Here is a 20,590-nt window from a genome sequence, read left to right on the forward strand (position 1 = left end):
TAACCCCAATCCCCTCTGCAAAACCCCTTGGAGAAAAAGGGGGGGAAAGACCCCAGGGAGGGGGAGAGAAGGGGCTGTGGCAGTGTTGGAACTCCCAGGAGGGGCTGTCCTGGCCCCTGGCTCACAGGCAAGGTGACAAAAATGGCCCCAGAGAGCCTTAAATCCGTGGTAATAAGGAGCCCCCCCCGGGAAAGGGCTGCAGGGCCTCGGTTTGCAGGTTCAGGGGTGGAAGAGAGGCAGGGGCAGGGGGGGGATGGTCCCAGGTGGGAGCTGAGGAGCTCAGGGTCCCCCCCTGTGCCCTGGAGGAGCCCAACGGGGACCTGGGCACCCCCTGCCCCAAAACTGGGGAGGGAGCAACCAGACCCCAGACCTGCCTGGCAGCAACTGAAAAACCCAAACTACTGAAAATAGAGTGGGAAAATCATCCCTGAGACCCCTCCAAGGGGGTGCTGGGGGTCCCCAAGCCCCCTGGGGAGAGGAGCTGGGGGGGGGCTGGGGCTGTGGGAGGTTTGGGGGGGGAGCAGCCCCAGGAGGTGGCAAATCCCTGGGGCTGGGGGGAGGAGGGGGAAGGATCCCGTTGGGGTTTTGCCCCCCTAGATCCCGGGGTGCTGTGGGGTTTCTTCTTCTCCTCAGGAAGGCTGCTCCAGGGGGTGCTGGCTGGAGGGAAGGAAAAGCCACGGAGGAGATTTTTGGGTTTTTTTTTTTCTTTTTTCTTTTTTTAAGAGGTGCTGGGGAAAGCAAGGACCCAGGCTCAGCCCTGGGCTGAGGGTGAGCGGGGGGACCACAGGCAGTGTCACCAGGAGGTGGTGGGGACAGGGACAGTGTGTTGGCAGTGAGGGAAGGGGACTCTGCAGCCCGTGTTCATCCCCAAGTAGCACTTAGTGAAGTTTTGCTCAGTTTGGATCAAACGCAGACACTTCCCAGAGGGTTCTTCCTCCTCCTCCTCCTCCTCCTCGTCCCTTGGAGGTGCAGTTTGTGCAGTGAAACCCTGGCAGGGAGATGGTGGCACTGGGAGAAGGGGGCTGGGAAGTGGCTCTGAGGTTTTGGGGGGCAGGAAGGTTGTGATCCCCCACAGAGAAATCCCCCCCCCCAACCTCCAAGCTTGATCCCATTGCCCCTGGGAAGCAGCCAACAACTCCCCAGGGGTGAGGGCAGTGCCATTGCAGCCGAGCCTGACACGAGAAGGTAAAACATCAAATAATCATCAAATCAAATAATAAAAGCCCAAGACACCAAAACACCCTCAGCTTGGCTTCCTCAAACCAAGCGGATGCCCACGTTTCACCAGGGCTCTGCAAGCAGTGGGTGGCAGGGGGGGAAACCACAGTGACCCCAGGCCCAGGCGTGGGAAGGAGCTGGGTGAGGGGGGGGCAGCACTGGGGGTTCTGGTGCTTCCCAGAGGGATGTGAGAAGGGACGAGGTGCCTGGAGCCAGGAATCCACCTGGGAACAGCTCCACTCAGGGGGGGTCGGGCTGCACCTCTGCACTTCCATCTGCAGCGGTGCCTTGGGGGGGAGGGAGGCTCAGGATTCGATTTTTTCCTTCTTTTTGCCTTTTTTCAGGAACGAGGGGGTCCGGAACTTCTTCTTTTTCTTGGAGGGTGATTTGGAGGGTGAGCCTTCGGGGGAGACGGGGCTGCTGGTCACTGTCTCCTTCTCCTTGGGGGTGTCGGGGTGTGTGGGTGGGGGGCCGGTGGTGTCCCCCCCCTCTTTGCCCACACTCTCCTCAGTGCTCTGCTCCTCATCCTTCCCGTTCACCACCTCTGGTGGCTCCTTCTGGGCACTGGGATCAGCTGGCACTTGCCCACCGGCCACCTTCTTGTCACCTGGGGGAGGAGGGAAACGGGAAGAGGTGAGGATGGGGGAAGGGGGGGTGGGAGGGCTTCCCCCTCCCCAGTCTGACCTGGGCAAGGAGCACTGGGAACCTCCAGGACCTGAGCCCCTTCCTCCCCTTCCCCGCGGGCCAAGCAGAGGGTGGGATGGAGGAGCCAAGCACAGAGCCTGAGCTGCTGGGAGCCAAGCAAGGGGAGCAGAGACAAAGAGGAGGCAACAAGGAGACAGGGACCACCCCAAGGTTTTTCCTTCTGCCAGGCCCTGGGCAGGGGGGCTCAGGGCTCCCCAGGAGCCCACGGAGAGAGCAAAGGGTCCCCTCCCCGCAGTGAGGGGTGGTCTCTCCGTACTTACTACAGTGACAGGGACTCAGAGGTAACTCCTTGGGGTGTGAGAGCCACGCGTGGAGGAGAGAGAGAGAGAGGGGGACATTGTGGGACAGACAGACAGACAGACAGACTGACACCACCAGACACGATGAGCAGAGGCAGAAGCCACACGTTGTGCTCCCCCTCCCAGCCATGCCTTCTTTCCCCTCTCCCCCCCCAAAACGCCCAGGGACAAATTAGAGCTTGGGGACATAAAGCAAAGGGGGGATCACAGCTGGAGGGGACAGAGGTGTCCCCTGCACCCCACAAAGCCACCCCTGTCCTCACGGGAGGCAGAGTGGTGGCTTTGTGGAGCGAATCCCCATCGCAGAGCAGGGGGGGGACATTTATTTGGGATTTCTCTCACCCTCCGGGGGCTCCCTGGGTGCCGGGGTGGTGGTCGGGCTCCGTGGGGGGGAGGCAGGGGGTGATTTGGTGGTGGGGGGAGCCTGGCTCTCCTCTGCCACTGCCTCCTTCTCTCCTGCCAGCAGAGAGAGGTGCTGGAGCCAGGGTCAGCTGGGTGCCAGCCCCCCCGGGGGGATCGGGGCTCAGGGCTGCCCCCCAGCCCACCCTACCCTGCAGCAGCTCCAGCTTTTTCCTCTCCACCTCCTGCCTGTACTCCTCCAGCTCCTGGTCTGTCAGTTGGCTGAAGGGGTTCGGGGGCTCGGGCTCTGGGGGTGCCTCCTCCCTCGACGCCTCTTTGGCCTCCGCATCCCCCAGGTGGCTCTCTGTGGACTGAGACACCCCCCACCCCCCCGAGTGGTGTCACCCCAAAAATAACCGGTGTTAGGGGGAGGACAAGGGTCTGGGGACAGGGACGGGGTGACCTACGGGGCTGCGGGTGTCGGCGATGACGCTGGCCAGGAGCTGGGACTGAGGCCCCGCAGACTTCACCTCCTGACGGTTCTGCTCCCGGATCTGGGGGGCAGAGCAGGGGGGAGGATGGAGAGGAGCCTCCCCTGAGGGTCTGCACAGCCCCCTGACACCCACATCCCAAAATCTTTGGGGTTTTTTGGGCTGGGCCCCTACCTTGTTCCTCATCTCCAGCACCTCCTGGGGGTCGGTGTAGAGGGGCACAAACTGATTGGGGTTCTCGATCCGGATGGGGGTCCCACTGCTGCCTTTCTCCACCTCGTCTGCTTTCAGCCACTGGGGAGAGGAGACCCCGATAAATAGGAGGGGTGGGGAGAGGAGAACCTGATAAATGGATCTTGTGTAGAGGGGAGAGCCCAGTGAAGCCCCTTGTGCTCAGCCTGCAGCCTGGGGGGGATTTAAAAATAATTTCTGTTTTTCTCAAGGGGGGAAATAGAGGAAGAGAAGAAAGCTTGCAGGAAATAAAGGCACCATGTGAGGCATTTACTGACCCTGGGAGGGTCCCTGGCTGTTTCTGCACACCAAAACTTGGTGGATCAGTAAAATCCCAGCTGAGTGGTTTTTGGTTTTTGGTTTTTTTGTACCTCCCAATCATGGAATAATGGAATTGTGGAATCAAGGAGTCGTGGAATCAGAGAATCCCACCCCCTTTGGGATTTCCTGATAGCCCTGCTGGAGCCCCTTCCCAAAATGCCCCCCCAGCCCCTGGCCCTCACCGTTGTCTTGGTCCTGGCACTGCCCTGCTGCTCCTCGGCCACGCTGACCCTCGTGTAGGTGTTGGGGGTGTTGAGCCACCTCGTCTTCTCCTTCTGCTGCTTCTGGGCGTGCTGCCTCAGGGTGGGCACGGGGGCCCCCCCATCCTCCTCGAAGACAAAGGCTGTGACAGTGGCAGGGATCAGGACATCACTTTTGGGTTTGCTCTTCTCTTGGATGAAGGGGTAGCGGTAGGTGTAGCCTGTGCGGTAACCCTGGGGCACAGACACCACAGAGACACCACAGAATGTCACAGAATGTCACAGAATCATCACAGAATGTCACAGAATCATCACAGAATATCACAGAATCACCACTTGGGTTGGAGGGGACCTCTAAAGCTCACCCAGTCCAACCCCTGCAGTATCAGGGACACCCTCACCAGATCAGGCTGCTCAGAGCCTCACCTTGAACATCCCCAGGGATGGGACCTCAACCACCTCACTCCATTTCTCCACTGCCCCATGATAAAGAACTTTCTCCTAACATCTCCTCTTCTCTAATTTAAAACCACTGCCCCTCATCCTATCACTCCAGGCCCTCCCCAGCCTTCCTGGAGTGACTTCTGGTACTGGAAGGTCACTCTTAGCTCTCCCTGGAGCCTCCTCTTCTCCAGGCTGAACGACCCCAGGTCCCTCAGTCTGTGTTCACAGCAGAGCTGTTCCACCCCCTGAGCATTTCTGTAGCCAGGAAAAAAAAAACCCAAAACCTCTGGACCTGCTCCATCAGATTAAAAAGATTAAAATAAACAAATTATCTATGTATAAACTGTGTCCAGTCCCCAACACAAGGAGGACACAGAGCTCCTGGAAGGTGTCCAGAGGAGGCACTGAAATGCTCAGAGGGCTGAGCAGCTCCCTGGGAAGCCAGGCTGAGGGATTGGGGGTGTTCAGCCTGGAGAAGAGGAGGCTCCCAGGTGAGCTCAGAGCAACCTTCCAATACCTGAAGGGGCTCCAAGAAAGCTGGAGGAGGGCTTTGGACATGGGGGGTAGGGAGAGGATGAGGGAAATGGGTTAAAACTTGGAGAGAAAGGGGAGATTGAGGTTGGACATGAGAAAAAAAATTCTTTGGTGTGAGAGTGCTGAGACACTGACCAGGCTGCCAGGGAAGCTGTGGCTGCCCCATCCCTGGAGGTGTTGGTGGGGCTTGGAGCACCCTGGGCTGGTGGGAGGGGTCCCTGCCCGTGGGGTTGGATCTGGGAGGGGTCCCTGCCCGTGGGGTTGGGTTGGAACTGGATGAGCTTTAAGGTCCCTTCCAACCCTTCAAACCCATTCTGTGATTCTATGAAAATGATGAGATTTTTTTTTTTTTTGAGGGGTGTTTTGGGTGCCTTTGGGTGCTCACCAGGTTGTCCAGCATCCTCATCAGGGCTTCGAATTCGTGCTCCCCCAGGCGAGTTTTGTGCATGGGCCCGAAGGTGCTCCCTGCCCAGCGCACGGACCCCACCTGCTGGGCGCGGTGTTTGCTCCGCTCCAGCACGATCAGGTTCTGGGTTCCGCCCGCGCTCGCCAGCGCCGACACCTGCGGGGGGGACACGGCTGACACCGGGGATGAGGGCTGGGCCCTGACCTGCCCACGGCCACCAGTGGGCTGTCCTGGCACCACACGGGCAGCTGAGGCCGTGCCCAGCTCAGTGCATGGTCCCGCAGCACCTTGGGGACAGCTGAGCCCAGACACAGCTCAGTGCATGATCATACAGCACCTTGGGGACAGCTGAGGACTTACACAGCTCAGTGCATGATCCTAGTGAGACCCTGGGGACAGCTGAGCCCACACACAGCTCAGTGCATGGTCCCAGTGAGACCTTGGGGACAGCTGAGCCCACACACAGCTCAGTGCCTGGTCCCAGAGCACCCTGGTGGCAGCTGAGGACTTACACAGCTCACTGCATGGTCCCAGAGCACTTTGGTGACAGCTGAGCCCAGACAGAGCTCAGTGCCTGGTCCCAGAGCACCCTGGTGGCAGCTGAGGCCGTGGCCAGCTCAGTGCATGCCCTGTGCTCACCTGGACCTCGCAGGCAGCCTGCAGGTGGAAGGCAGTGTAAAACGCCTCCTCGGCAGTGTCCCCCAGGGCCAGCACCCCGTGGTTGCGCAGCACCAGGACCTGTCACCGCGGGAGGGAGGGAGGGAGGGAGGGGGTGACACGTCAGGCAGGGGAGGGGAGGGCGGGTGCCACCACGCCCTGTCCCCAGGTGTCCCCTTCACCTTGCAGGTGGGCCCGAGGGATTTCTGGAGCTCCACCCGGTCGGCTTCGTCCTCCACCTCCCCGCTGAAGTCGTAGTAAGCGACGTCCCCCAGGAGCAGGGCAGCGCGGGAGATGGGCAGCAGCCCACAGCGCATGGCTGACACCTGGGACACGGCAAAGTGACACAAAAAGTGACACAAAAACCAGCCCTGAGCCCTCCCCCGAATCCCTACCCCCCTCGGTGGGAAATGAGGGGTTTGTGCTTCCGAATCAGTCGGTGCCAGGATCTTGGATCAGCCCTGGAGAGGAACCTGAAGGGGCTGCAGGAAAGTTGGGGAGGGACTGGGGACAAGGAGCTGGAGAGATGGGGTGAGAGAGAAGGGTTTGAACTGAGAGGGGAGAGATTTGGGAGGTGCCCAAAACAGGAAGGGTGTGGAGATGCTGGAGTGGGTCCAGAGGAGGCCATGGAGATGATCCAAGCACTCTGGAGCCAGGCTGAGAGTTGGGGTGTTCAGCCTGGAGAAGAGAAGGGAGCAATGGGGAGACCTTGGAGCACCTTCCAGTGCCTGAAGAGGCTCCAGGAAAGCTGGGGAGGGACTTGGGACAAGGGCCTGGAGGGATGGGATGAGGGGAAAGGGTTTGAGCTGAAAAACTGGAGATTTAGATGAGATTTCAGGGAGAAATTATTTGGGGTGAGGGTGCTGAGCCCCTGGTTGCCCCCAGAAGCTGTGGCTGCCCCATTCCTGGAGGTGTTGAAGGTTGGATGGGGCTTGGAGCACCCTGGGCTGTGGGAAGTGTCCTTGGGGGTGTCCCTGGGAGATCTTGAGGGTCCCTCCAAGCCATTCCATGCCTCCAGCAGGCAGCCACACACCCCCCACACCCCCCGAGACAGAAACGTTTGCTGAAGCCACCGCGAAGCAGCTCCGAGCACCCCCCACCCCTCCTCAGAGGCCTTTAGACAGCGAGACGCCCTGCCCTGCCCCTCCTGACTCCACGGGGAGGGATTTTTTCCACCTTTTCCCACCTTATTTTCCACCCCCCCCCCCCTTTTACCGCGGCTGTTGCGGGGGTGTGCAGGCGGATGATGCAGCGCGCGTCGGGGCGGGCGGCGTAGATGGCGGCGTGGAGCCCAAAGCTGCGGGTGTCAGGGGCAAAGCCGGTGCTGCCCGGCTCCACCACGGCCCCCAGCACGTTCACCTTCACCTGGAGAAGGGATTTGGTTGGGGATCTTCGAGCTGGAATCCCCCCCGGCACCCTTCTCCTCCCGGGGTTTAGGTGGGGGGGTGGTGGGGATGCTCACCAGGCTGGCGGCTGTCACCTCGCTGCTGGCCAAGCCTTGTGGGGCCACCAAGAAATGTTCCTGCTCCTTGCTGACCCGCAGCTGAGCCAGGGGGGAAACAAAAATATTTAAAAATATTAAAAAACCCAATAAACCAATGCCCACCCCCTCAAAAGATGTCGTACGCCCAAAATCACTTTGACCTGCCTCAAAAAATCCCCCAGAACCCCAAAACCCCCCTCAAAAACTCCACCCCCACACCTCCAAAAAATTCCACCACGCCTCCCCAGACTCCCACCACCCCAGATCCCCCCTGCCTTTCAACACCCCCTAAAAACCCAACTCCCCAGGTCTGCCCTCAAATCCCCACAAAACACCGAAAAACCTTCCCCAAACCCTCTAAAAGCTCCAAGAAACCCCAAACCCCTCCCCACTAACGACTCCAGACTCCCCACCACCCCCCAGATTACCCTCAAAACCCCCAATACCACCCTAAATCCCCCCCAAAGCCTCTCCCACCCCACTGAAATCCCTTCAGAGCCCAAATACCACCCAACCCCCACCCTCCCTCAAGATCCCACCAGACCCCCTCACCCTGAACCGCCCCAACCTCCCTCTAATCCCTCAAACCGCCTTCAACCCCCCCCAAAACTCCACCTAAGACCCCCCCAAAACAAACCCCAAGAGTTTGGTGTTGGTGCTCACAGTGACAGCTGCATGGCCCAGTTGGGCCCAGCCGTAGAGGTCCAGCAGGCGATGGATGCTCCCAACCTTGCACCGCATCAACCGCTCCCCCTTGGCCAACACCGGCGCCTCGGGGCCATGGAGGTCATTGATGGGGGTGACAGCCACCAGCCCTGGGGACAGGGGAGAGAGGGGTCAGAGAGGGAGGTGGGAGGGATGGGAATGACCCCCCCCAACCCCGGGGGAGCAGAGGGCTACAGGTTATGGAGATGGGTTTGGTGGCACCCATACGTTTAGTGACATCCAAAGGTTTGGTGGCTTCCCAAGGATCTGGTGGCCTCCAAGGGGTTGGGGGCATCCAGAGGGGCTGGTGGCACCCATGGGTTTGGTGGCATCCAAGGGGTTTGGTGGCACCCACAGGTTTGGAGGCATTCAAGGGTTTGGGGTCTTCCCAAGGGGTTTGGTGGCACCCAAGGATCCAGTGGCACCCATGGGTCTGATGGCATCCAAGGGTTTGGTGGCCTCCCAAGGGGTTTGGTGGCACCCATGGATTTGGTGGCATCCAAGGGGTTTGGTGCCCCCCCAAGGGATTTAGTGGCCTCCAAGCTTTTGGTGGCCCCCCAGAAGGTTTTAGTAGTCTCCAAGATTTGGTGATCTCCAAGGGGTTGGTGACCTCAGGGGTTGGTGGCCTCCAAGAAGATGGTGACCTCCGAGGGGTTGGTGGCCTCCAAGGGGATGGTGGCATCCCAAGGGTTCATGCCCCTGGTTGGGGTCTGCAGGGTGACCCCTACTCTGTCCCTGTGCCCCAGACCCCCTCCCACTTTAATAAAGAGAAACCCCAAGCCCTGCCAGATGCTTCCTCACCTCCAACCTCACAAACCCATCACCCCCTGAAGAACAGCACCAAACCCCCCCCTCCCCGTGACCCCCCCCCGGGGTCCCCCGTGTCCGTACCCATGGGGGAGGTGGGGAGGGCAGCCGGGGAGGTGGTGGCCATGAAGTCAGCGATCTGGCGCAGGGCCCAGACGTGGGATGAGTTGTTCCCCTGCTTCAGCTGCTCCTGGATCAGGCTCTCCAGCTCCTCCCTGAAGGACTGCAGCACAGGGACCCTGCTGGTGTCACCTCCCCCAGCTTGGGCACCAACTGGTGGCATCACCACGGGTTTGGTGCCCCAGGGAAGGTGGCACCGTGGGGCTGGTGGCAGAGGTTGGGGACAGCATTTGGGACAGGAGGGATGGGACTGAGGACAGGGGAATGGGTTGAGGATGTCACAGGGGTCAGGGGGGTGGGTTGGGGACAGCAGTGGGGACAGGTTGGGGACATCACTGGGGACAGGAGGGATGGGTTGGGGACAGGAGGGATGGGTTGGGGACAAGAGGGATGAGGTTGGGGACAGGAGGGATGGGTTGGGGACAAGAGGGATGGGTTGGGGACAGGAGGGATGGGTTGGGGACAGGAGGGATGGGACTGGGGACAGGAGGGATGGGACTGGGGACAGGAGGGATGGGGTTGGGGACAGGAGGGATGGGATTGGGGATGTCACTGGGGACAGGAGGGATGGGTTGGGGACAGGAGGGATGGGACTGGGGACAGGAGGGTGTCCCCAGTGCCCCAGGGCACCCCTCACCGGGCTCTGCAGGATCATGGTCACCCTCTTCCTCTGCTCGGTCAGGCCCAGGTCCTGGCGCAGGCCAGCAGCCATCTTGCGGCCCTGCAGCTCCGGGGGCTCCTCCTGGGGGGGCCGTGGGGTGGGGGGCGAGGGCAGGGGCGGGGGGGTGGCGGTGACACTCATCCTGACCATGGGGACACACAGGGGGACAGCCACCTCTGAGGGACAGATTGCCAGACACCCCACGCCCTGCCTGCACCCACAGATAAGGCCCCATGGCCCCCGCCCTGCTGGCACCGGGGGGAGGACAGGACGGGGGGGCCCCCCCAGGATTATGGGGGGGCAGGGATGGTGGTTTGGGGTCCACAGAACCCAAAATGTGGGGTGGTGTCACCACCCCCACACCCCCCATCTTCCCTGGGGGGGATCATGGGTGCACTGAGCTGCCCCGTCCTCAGCCTTGGGGTGAAACTGAGGCTCCTGACCCCCCCCCCCCCAGAAAAAAAAACAACCCAAAACCCAAACTCAACCCATCACACCCATAGGGGGCTCAGTGACCCCCAAAGTCCGGTGTCCCCAGCAGGGTGATGAGTTGGCAGCTGGAAGGGGGAGGGAGGCCTCAGTTCCCCCCCCCTCAAAATAAAGGCTGAGAACAGGGGCAGCTCAGTGCACCCATGGGGGCACCACCAGGGAACACCCCCCCACCCACAACCCCCCCAGTCAGTGCCACCAGTGGTGACCCCAGTGGATGTCACAGACCCCCAAAATACCACCCCCCCCCCAAAAAAAAAGTGATCACCATCAATGAGGTGTTTGGGGGCAAAGGAGCCCCCCCAGTCCCACTGATCCCCAAAATATGGGGGGGGGAAGCAAGCAGAGCACAACCCCAACCCCCACCTGCATCCCCCCCCCATATTTCACACATCCAAAGCAGACCCCCCTGCTGTGTCCCCCCCCTCCAGTTTCCCCTCCATGGCACCGACCTGGAAGGGAAGGCGGGGGGGGGGGGGCTCCTCTAAAACCGGGGGGGTCCCCACTTTTGGGGGACAAAATGGGGGAGGGGGAGAAGCATCGTGGGAGGGAAGGGGGGAGGGGGAGGCTCTGAGCATCCCCGTGGGAATCCTTCCCCCCCCCCAGATAAACCCGGGGTGAGCAGGGGGTGTCTATGCCCCCCCAGCACTCGGTGCGGAGGGGTTGGGGGGGTTGTGTCCTGTCCTGCCCCCCCCCCCCCCAGCATCCCCCCCACCTCCGCCCGCGCCGCACCCAGCGCCGCTGCGGCATCCGCAGGGATGGCGGAGCAGAAATCACTCAAAATAAGGTGTTTGGGGTTTTTTTTAAGGGGGGGGGGTGTGTGTTTAGCATCTCCTCCCCCCTCGGATTAACGAGGGGGGGGTCCGGTACCCACCACCCCCGGAGGATCAAGGCCTGGGGATGGGAAGGAGGGGGCAGGGATGGGATGCGCTGCCCCCCCCTCTACCTGCATGCAGCTGAGACAAAAGATTGAAAATAAGGGGGGGGTCTCACCCAGAGTGCCCCCCCTCGGCCTCCCTATATCCCCCCCCCTCCCTAATCTCCCACCCTCCCGGGGGGGGGATGCTGCTGCCGGGGGATGCTGCCGTCACCCACCTCCTCCTCCTCCTCCTCCTCAGAGCATCCTGACAAAGGGCCGCCCCCCCCCCAGCCCCCCCTCCCTCAGCCACCACCCCCCGCCTGGCCCCGCCCCGCCCCCCCTCACGGGGAGGGGGAACCCCCAGACCCCCCCCCCCAAGGTATCCGAAGAGGGGGAAGACCCCCAGGCACCTCCCCCCCCCATTTTATAATTAATTAATTGGGAGCCGAATAAATAACCTGGGGGGGGGAGGAGCGATCGCTAATGACTAATTATATTTTAATGGCACTATTAATGTTTCCCCCCTCGTTTTGGGGTCGGGAGGGGTGCGCGAGCCCCCGAACATCCCCCCCCTCCCCGAAAAAAAAAAAAAAAAAAAAAAGTGCTGAATCCTTGACCTTGGGGCCATCCCGCCGGGGCCCCCCCGGGAGTGTTAGGGGTCAGCAGGCAACTTCTGCTGAAAAAAATAAAATTAAATGATTTTATTTTGTTTGACACATTTTGGGGCTTTGTTTTTTTCCTGGGGGGGGGGAGTGTGTGTTAAATTTGAGTTAAAAACCCCCCTGGCTTATGGCACCCCAAAACCCCTGAGTGTCCCCCCAGTCCTTGGGTACCCCCCTGAGTGTCACCCCCTCCCCCAAGGGCTCATTCCCCTCCCATAGGTGCCCCCCAGGCTGTGTTCATGTCCCCAGGGGCCCCCACCCAGTGTGTGCCCCCCTCCCCAAAGTGTGTGTCACCCCCCAGCTGCCCCCTCCCCTTCCAGGGTGCCCCCACCCCGGAGTTCATCTCCCCCAAGGAGCCTCCCCCCCCCCCCCCAGTGTCACCCCCCTCCCAGGGTGTGTGCCCCCCCCTCCTAAGGGGAACCCCCCCTTCCCCCCCCCGGGTATTTGTGTCTCCCATAGGGTCCCCCCTACTTCACCCCCCCCTCCTCTGTCGCCCCCCAACTCACCGCCCCCCCCCTCTCCTGCGGTGGTCCCGGGCAGGGGGGCAGAACAGAAGAACCCCAGGGACAGGGGGGGTCACTGCCAGGTCCGGTCGGGGGAGGAGGAGGAGGAGCCCCCCCAGCTGCCCCCCCCAGCCCCATTTGCTTCTCCTGCGGCGGGGACAAAAAAGGGAGAAAAGACCCATTACTGACCCCCCCGCCCCCCAAAACACCTCCCATCTCCAGACTGGGGATGGCAGCAGCGGGGGGGGCTCCGTGTACCTGGGGGGGGTCTCTGCCAGCACCCCCCGCAGCAGGCGGATGTACTCGGCAGCTGCCCGCAGGGTATCGGCTTTGCTGGGCCGGCGGTCCCGGGGAACCAGCGGTACCAGAGCCTTCAGCTGGGAGAACCCCGAGTTCAGGTTCCGGATCTGGAGAGGAACAGAACCTCGGGATGAAACCAGGACCCCCAGGATCAGAACAGAACCTCGGGATGAAACCAGGATCCCTGGGATCAGAACAGAACCTCGGGATGAAACCAGGACCCCTGGGCTCAGAACAGAACCTTGGAATGAAACCAGGACCCCTGGGCTCAGAACAGAACCTCGGGATGAGATCAGGACCCCCGGGACCAGAACAGAACCTCGGGATGAAACCAGGACCCCTGGGCTCAGAACAGAACCTCGGGATGAGATCAGGACCCCCGGGACCAGAACAGAACCTCGGGATGAAACCAGGACCCCCGGGACCAGAACCACCACTTGGGGTTAAACCAACACCCCTGGATCAGAACAGACCCTTGGGATTAAAACAGGGACCCCAGGTTAAACCAGACCCCCCCACTTTAAATCAGGACCCCTCCAGAATTAACCTGGGCCCCCCCAGGATTAAACCAGACCCCCCCAGTTTAAATTAGGCCCCCTGGGATGAATCCAGGCCTCTCCCCCCCCCCTAATTAATCCAGGCCCCTCCAGGATTAAACCAGGACCTGCAGGATCAAAGCAGCCCCCCCAGAATTGAACTGCCCCCCCCAGATTAAACCAGCCCCCCCAGTTTGGTGGCACATTGGCTCCCTGGTGGGGGGGTGGCCCTGGGTGCCACCTGTGGGGACATCCCAGGGGTTGGGGTGGGGCTTGGTTTGGGGTTTTTTTTCGGTTTTTGTTTGTTTTTTTAATTTATATTTCGGGGGGGGGCATTTTTTGGGGGGGGAGGGGTGTTTCTGGGTGGGGTGTTTGTTTTTTGGGGGTGAGGGGTATTTCTTAGGGAGAGAGGTATTTTTTTGAGCAGGTGTTGTTTTGGGGGGTGGGTTTTTTGGGGTGTTTTCTTGGGGGGGAGTGGTGTTTTTTGGAGGCGTTTTTTGGGTAATTTTTTTTGGGGGGGGGGTTAGAGATTTTTTTGGGGGGTGGGAGGGATTTCCTGGGGGGGGGGAAGGGGTTGGGTTTTTGGGGTGGAGGGATTTTGGGGGGACGGGGCTTGTGGGGCGTGTTCTTTTGGGGGGTTTATTTTTGGGGGGGGTCCCCTCACCCTCTCTCTCTCCTTGGCGTTGGCCTCCTGTCTCCTCACCAGGATGTCCGCCAGGTCCCCCGCGGGTCGGTAGCCCCCGGCCGGCTGCCTGCGGAGGCGACTGATGGTGGCTACCTGGGGCAAGGGGCCGTGGTGCCTCCTCAGCAGCCCCTCCAGCACCTCAGGAGGGGGGGTGGGCAGCAGGACCCCCCCCTGCCTCCCCCCAGCTCCGCCAGCTTCCCCCATCCCCTTCCCGCTGCCCCAAAAGAGAGGGAAACAGCCCCAAAAAGGGGCCCTTAAATACCCCCCGGTAGCCCAACGAGCCACAGGTGGGGCCTGGTTGGGTTAAGGAGCAAGGTGGGAGGGGGGGGTTGGCCCGGAGGGGGTTGGAGCCGTGCCTCAGTTTCCCCACTCAGTAGCCACAAAGTTTTGACCTCAAAAAAAAACCCCAAAAGGTCCTAAAACTACAAAACCCCCCCCCCCGGGGTTCAAACTGGGGAGGGGGCAGCTGACATTTTGTGTGACCCCCCCAGGGTTTGGTTTGGGGGTTTTGGGAGTCCCTTCAAAATGGGGGGGGGGAAAAAACCCCAACAAGTTCTTTTGGGTGAGGAAAAGGGTGAGTTTTGGAGCCAGGGAGGAGGTTCGGTTCGGTTCGGTAGGTGGCAGTCAGAGCCCACAGCACGAGCAGTGGGGGGGGCACCGCCGGGGGAGGGGAAAAAAGAAGAGGAAAATTGCCTTTTTCACAGCAAAAACGGAGACCTGGGCACCCCGGATCCTCATCCCAGCCCCTTCCCCGGGGTGGGGGAGGAGAAAAGCCCCCCCTGAGGGGGATCCCCCCGATTTCCTGGGGGGGTTTGGGGGTGCTGGTGGGGTGTGGGTGCCCCATGGGGTGTGGGGGGGTGTGGGGGGTGCACTCCTCCGTTCTGAGGCTGCTGTGCCTCAGTTTCCCCAAGTCTGAGGTGGGGGGGGGTTGGATCCCTGGGGTGCTGCTGCCTTCCCCCTCCCCACAGGGATACGGGGGTGTGTGTGGGGGTGTGTGAGGTGCAAATTGCAAAGAAACCCCAAAGCAGCCCAAACCGAGCCTCGGAAATGCCCAAAATGCACCCGAGCTATGAATAGAGCCTCGGAAACCCCAATTTTTTCCTCTTTAATGCTCCTTAATGAGCTTCCCTGTCCCAAATCTGGATAATCCCATTATTGCTGCCCCGGGCAGGGGTGGGGAACCCAGCTCACCCAGTAAGCCCAGGATTAAAGCCACCCACGGGGGTCCCAGTTATGGGGGGTCACGGTTATTAGGGGTCATTTTATTCGGGGTGCCAGTTTATTAGGGGCCCTGGTTAATGGGGGTGGCATTATTAGGGGATCCCTTTATTAGGGGTTGCCAATTAGTAAGGGTCCCAGTTATTAGGGGTCATAGTTATTGGGGTCCCAGTTATTAGGGGTGCCACTTATTAGGGGTCCCAATTATTAGGGGTGCAAATTACAAGGGCTGCCAGGTATTAGGGTGCCATTTATTAGGGTGCCATTTATTAGGGGTCCTGGTTATTAGGGGTTCCAGTTATTAGGGATCCCAGTTATTAGGAGTCATTTTCTTCCAGCGTGCTAGTTATTAGGGGTGCCAGGTATTAGGGGTCCTAATTACTTCATGTTTCATTAATTAGGGTGCCAGTTATTAGGGTTCTCAGTAGTGGTTATTAGGGGACAGAGTTCTAAGGGGTCACAGTTATTAAGGGCCATATTTATTAGGGACCAGGTTCTTTAGGGGCCTGAGTTATTAGGGGTCATGGTAATTAGGGACCATGTTTTTAGGGGTGATGGGTTTTAGGGCTGCAGCCTTTGGGGTTCAGAGCCCTGGCAGCAGGCACAGGGCTGCTCTTCCCACCACGTCCTCTGACCCCAGGCACTTTATCTGCTCCTTTTTCCCCCAGGTTTGACCCCCCCAGACCCTGCAGCACCCCCGGGGAGCTGAGCTGAGCTGGGACTCACCCCACTCCAGCCCCAGAGCATCCCCAGTATTTCTGATTTTTTTTTTTTTTTTAATTGGGGGAGGGAGAGGGATTCACCCCAAATTCCCCTCCCCAGCTTGGCAGCCTCCTTGGCTCCAGGCCAAGCATCCCCCTGGCAGGAATGGGAACTTGGGAAGCATCTGGGGCTGAATTCCTGGAGAAAATCCCAGCAGCCCTGGGGGGGATGGGTTGCTCATCGGATGAGGTTGTTCTCCACCCGGGAAACCTGCCCAGTTCATCCCTTCCACTCCCCCAGTTCATCCCTTCCACTTTCCCTGATCCTGACCCCATCAGGGCTCGGATCCCAACTCCTCTGCCCTGCTGGGCTTGGGTAACTTCACCCCCTCCAGCTCTGACATTTGCTGCTCCATCACGAGACTGGAAAAATGTCCCCTGGGATTCTAATTGTGGCAGCGGGATGGGAGCCAGGGAGGTCAGGGAGGAGTTTGGGTGCCAGGAGGGCAGCCAGGTCAGACCCCAGTGTGGGGCTGCTGCTGACATGTGAGGAAAAGAGGAGGGTTTGGTGGGAGAGGGGGAAAATTCCCTTAGGGAAAGAGTGGCCAGGAGCTGGGACAGGGTGTCTGGGGCAGTGCTGGAGCCAACACCCCTGGAAAGGTCCAAGGAAAAGAGGTGGGCACAGTGGGCTGGCTGGCTGGGTTGGTGATCTTGGAGGTCTTTTCCAAGCTTAATAATTCCCTGATTCCAAACACAACTCTCCCAGCAGCTCAGAGGTGCTCGGGCCCTGCTGGAGCCACCAGCCCGGTGCCAGCTCCCTGCTGAGCCCTATCCCAAAAATCCTGGAGGGAATCCGTGGAGTGGATGCAGGAGCTGTGACCGAGTGTTCCCATCCCCTCCTCCTGCCACCCAGGACACCCGGGACACCCAGGACACCCAGGACACCCAGGACACCCAGGACTTGTGGCAGTTTTGGCAGCTGGATCCTCACCAGGGTCAGCAGATCCCAGACCCTGAGCTCAGGGGTGTCCATCCTGGGGCTGGACCTGCCCACTGCTGGTGCTGGAACCTCAGAAGGCTTTTTACCTCCTTAAAAGCTTTTACCCAGCCATTAAATCCAGAAATTCGCCTCTCCTGCTGCCACCACCACCAATTCCTGCTTCTCCCCAGCTCCTTATCCAAGCCAAACCTCTCCTGCCTCCGGAGAGGGGAGGCAGCTCCTCCTTGGATCAGTTTTTCCAGCCAGAACTTTGCAGGTGGATTCAGGAGGGAAAGTCCAGAGGCTGCTCCAGCCCCTGGTGGTGGTGGGGGGTTTGCAGCCGGTTGGGTTCCTGGGGCAATTCCTGGGGGATCTGGGGGACATTGGCATCCTGCCCCCCAAATCTGGGGGGTCCCAGGGGCATCACTGTCCCGTCCAAATTCAGGGGGGTCCCAGGGGGAAGCCCCATCCAGCTCAAACCCCCTCATCCCAACTGTTTGTTACAGCAGGAGGTGAACCAGGCCCAGTCTGATCAAAGAAAATCCATAAAATCATCAGGGTTGGGAAAAGTATTCAAAATAACCAAAAGTCCTGCTGGGGCTGGAGAGGGGGAGAAAACACCCCCAGGACCCCCCCAGCACCCCCTTCCCCAACCACCCTGAATCTCCAGAACACCTCCCAGTGCTCCCAGTGGGGTTTATTTTCCCTTTCCTGGAGCTCCCCAGTGCGGATGTGCCAGGAGAGGGATTGCAGAGCCACCAGCCCTGAGACCTGGGTGACAACCCCTCGGTGCCAGCAGAGTGGGAGTGGGGACAAAGGGGTGGATCCCAGCCTGGAGCTGCCAGAGTGTTCCCAGACCAAGAGCAGGGGAATTTTGGGGGTACAACCACTTCCCATCAGCTGAAGGTGTTGCTGTCACCCTGGGCTTGGGTTCTGCTGTCCCAGGGTCTGGATTAGTCCTGGGCTGTCACCAGTGGCCACGTGTCCCAGGATGGGGACAGGAACCAGGACAGGGATGGGATGGGACAGGGATGGAGAAGAGATGGGGAAAGGGACCAGAAGAAGTGATGGTGGCAGAGATGGGACTGGAACAGGGATCAAGATGGGGACAGGACTGGGAACAAGGCCAGAGATGGGGACAAGGCTGGGAACAGGGATAGGATAGGGATGGGAACAAGGAGAGAACAGGGATGGGAACAGGGGTGGGGATGGGATGGGGACAGAGGGACAAAGACAGGGATAGGGATCAGGGTGAAGATGGGATTGGGGATGAAGATACAAGCAGGGATGGATTGGGACAGGGATCAGGATGGGGACAACAAGGCAAGGCCAGGGTTGGGGCCAGGGCTGGGGCCAGGTACCCCCTCTTCCCAAGGCCAATTCCCACTGTTTGTGGGCACTGCCCAGCCCTGGGACAGGACCAGTGACCACCTCACCCAGCAGTGGGCACAGGGGACTCGTGTGTCCCCTCTCATGGGGACAGTGCCACAGGGTCTGGGGGCTGCCAGGCCACCCCAGCAGAAATTCCCTCCCCTCCTCAGCCCCCTTGCCGGGGTTTTCAGGGGCTCTCCAGGCCCCAGGCTGCTGCCTGACCCCAATTCAAGCCCTTTTTTTCCGGCTGGGTGGCCGCACGTCCCCGTGCCACGTGTGGGGACACACGTGTAGACACATGTGCACACGTGTGAGCCCAGCACTGCTGCCAGCCTCAGAGCTTCCAGCAAAAACACCCCCTGGGAAAATCAGCTGTCAGGCAGCATTAAAGCCCCCACTTTGATTTTCCTTAGGAAAAAAAACAAAAAAAACCCCAACAACAAAACCCAAACCACACGGAGAGAGCAAATCCCCAGGGGAACCATTCCACACCCAGGTCTGGGGTGGGGACAGCAAGGGGTGGTCCAAGGATGCTCTGCAGGGAACTCGGGTGAGGGGGATAAAGGAAGCCAAGCCCACCCTGGGCAGGTCCCTTCTGCTCATCCAACAGCTCCGGGATTACTCTGGGGCTCCTGAAATCCCGATTTTCTCCGAGCTGTGCCCAACCAATGACCTCGGGGCTGGCACGCAGGAGCTGCCACCCCGGGGATCAGAGGTGATAAAGCTCAGATGGTCCCTGCCCAGCGCCGGGCACAGCAGCCCCAGAAGCTTGGATGATGGCTGAGCAGGCAGCAGAGGGGATGGAGGAGCAGATCTTCATCCAGGTAAAGGGATTTTCTCCTTGGATTTGGGATTTCTTTACTTTTGTTTGGGGTTTTTGGAGGGTTTTAGATCCCTTGGAGCTGGCAAAGCAGCTGTGACAGCTGCAGGATGGGATGGGGTGGGATGGGAGGTTAATCCTGGGGTGGGGTAGGAGGTTGGTTTAGCTGGAAAGGAAAATTAAAAAAAAAAAAAAATTATTTTTTTTCATTTCTTTTCATCCCCAAGCAGTGGGAAGGGCTGGGAGAGAAGGATTTGGGATTTTTTGGGGGGTGTTTAGCTCCTTTGGAGATGGAAAAGGAGCTGTGGTGGCCCTGGGATGGGATGGGGAAGGATGTGGTGGAAGGTTGATTTTGGGATGGACTCAAAGTGGATGGATGCTGGGGAAATAATTGGTGGAAGGGTGGGGGGAAATTCCTTCCCACAGCCCTGGCCCCGAGCAGGGTGAGATTCAGTGTTTGGGGTGAGTTTTATTGTGACTTGATGGAAAAATCTGGGTCTGGGGGGCTGGGGCATTTCCATGGGATGCTGCCTGGATCTGCTCCTGCATCCCAGGGATCCAGGCTTGGGGTCGGGATGCTCGGTGGATTTTCTCTACGCCAAAAAGCATCCAAGGAAGCACCAGAAGTTCCTTGGGTTTCTTCCCCAGCACTATTTGGGGAATTTTCTTGGAAAAGCAGCTCTTGCCCCTGTCTCAGCAGCTGTTCCTGGGTCAAAACGATCTTGGCTGGAAAGGAAAAATTAAAAATCAGGGATTTTTTTTCATTTCTCCCCTGAGCAGCAGGAAGGGCTGGGAGAGCAGGAATCCCCCCAGCTGGGGGTCCCCATTTCTGCTCCAGGTTTCTGGAGGTTTTCTGCCCCAGCTCCTGGCTCTGCCCACATCCCCCCAGCTCCCTGGGATGGGTTGGGAATTGCCTGCACGTGGCTTGGCCACGGGGATGTGTCCAATGGTCCCTGGCTGTGCCATGGCTTTGCCAGCAGCCCAGGGTGGGATCCAGCTCTGCCCGTGGCCCCACAGCTCCCGTGATGCTGATTTCTGGGTTTTCTCCACTTGCCAGAGCTGGCTGGAAGGATTTGAGGGGGTTTGTGTTTGGGATTTGATCCCAGTTCCTGGATCTCTCCTGAGCCTTCACCTCCAGCTGCTCCTTCCAGCACCCTGGTGGAGCATCCCATCCCTCCAGCATCCTGCTGGAGCTGGACAATTCCCAACCCTTCTCCAAGCCTGGTCTGGCTGTGGCTGCAGCACCCCAGGGTGGTGGCAGGGAGATCCTGCTCTCGGGTGGGAGATCCCACTCCAGGAACTGGGAAAAACCCAGAGGAGCTTTGGAGCATCCCAACAGTTCGGGTAGGAACCAGAACCAGCAGCCACAAGCTTGGGATGGGCAACACACCCCAAATCCTCTGGCTTGGCTCATGCCCAGAGCTCCAGGGTCCCATGGAGGAGGGGAGGCAGAAGCCCCAGCACTGAGCATCTCCCTGCCTGGCTGGGTGGCACTGGGGACATGTGGCTGTGACCCTGCCAGAAAGTGCCTGGAGGAGCTGGAGAAACCTTCTCTTTCCGCTGGGGTTGGGAAGATGCCAGAGGCAGGAGCTGCTCATCCCGGGATGTTGTGACTCAACCTCCCGTGTCCTTCCCGGGACTTTTGACCTCCGGGGTGTGCCAGCCCCAGGAGTCCCTCCCCAGCCCTCCCCAGGTTTGCTCATGGCTGGGTTTGGGGACATCACTCATCCTGCCAGGGCTCCTGATGGGTCTGTGGTCCCCTCTGCAGTTTGGGAACCTTGGTGGCACTTTGGGGATGGTGCTCATGGGGTTCCCTCTCCCCACTGGGGCTGATCCTGGGGTGCTC

The 20,590-nt window shown here is 59.9% G+C and overlaps 1 protein-coding gene across 1 annotated transcript; it reads right to left on the bottom strand.

Moving 5' to 3' along the window:
* Window positions 1-686: 686 nt before the first annotated feature.
* Window positions 687-9,800, bottom strand: ADD2 (adducin 2). The gene is made up of 14 exons (XM_030464114.1): window positions 9,598-9,800; window positions 8,925-9,063; window positions 7,992-8,143; window positions 7,308-7,388; window positions 7,061-7,210; window positions 6,028-6,171; window positions 5,828-5,926; window positions 5,168-5,344; window positions 3,787-4,038; window positions 3,227-3,346; window positions 3,029-3,115; window positions 2,773-2,932; window positions 2,565-2,678; window positions 687-1,825 (listed from the first exon to the last, which is right to left on the bottom strand). The coding sequence occupies exons 1-14, from the start codon at window positions 9,769-9,771 to the stop codon at window positions 1,524-1,526; spliced, it is 2,151 nt and encodes a 716-aa protein (XP_030319974.1). The 5' UTR covers window positions 9,772-9,800; the 3' UTR covers window positions 687-1,523.
* Window positions 9,801-20,590: the final 10,790 nt, after the last annotated feature.

The sequence above is a fragment of the Calypte anna genome, chromosome 22 (genome assembly GCF_003957555.1).
Source record: "Calypte anna isolate BGI_N300 chromosome 22, bCalAnn1_v1.p, whole genome shotgun sequence".
NCBI classification, from domain to species: Eukaryota; Metazoa; Chordata; class Aves; order Apodiformes; family Trochilidae; genus Calypte; species Calypte anna.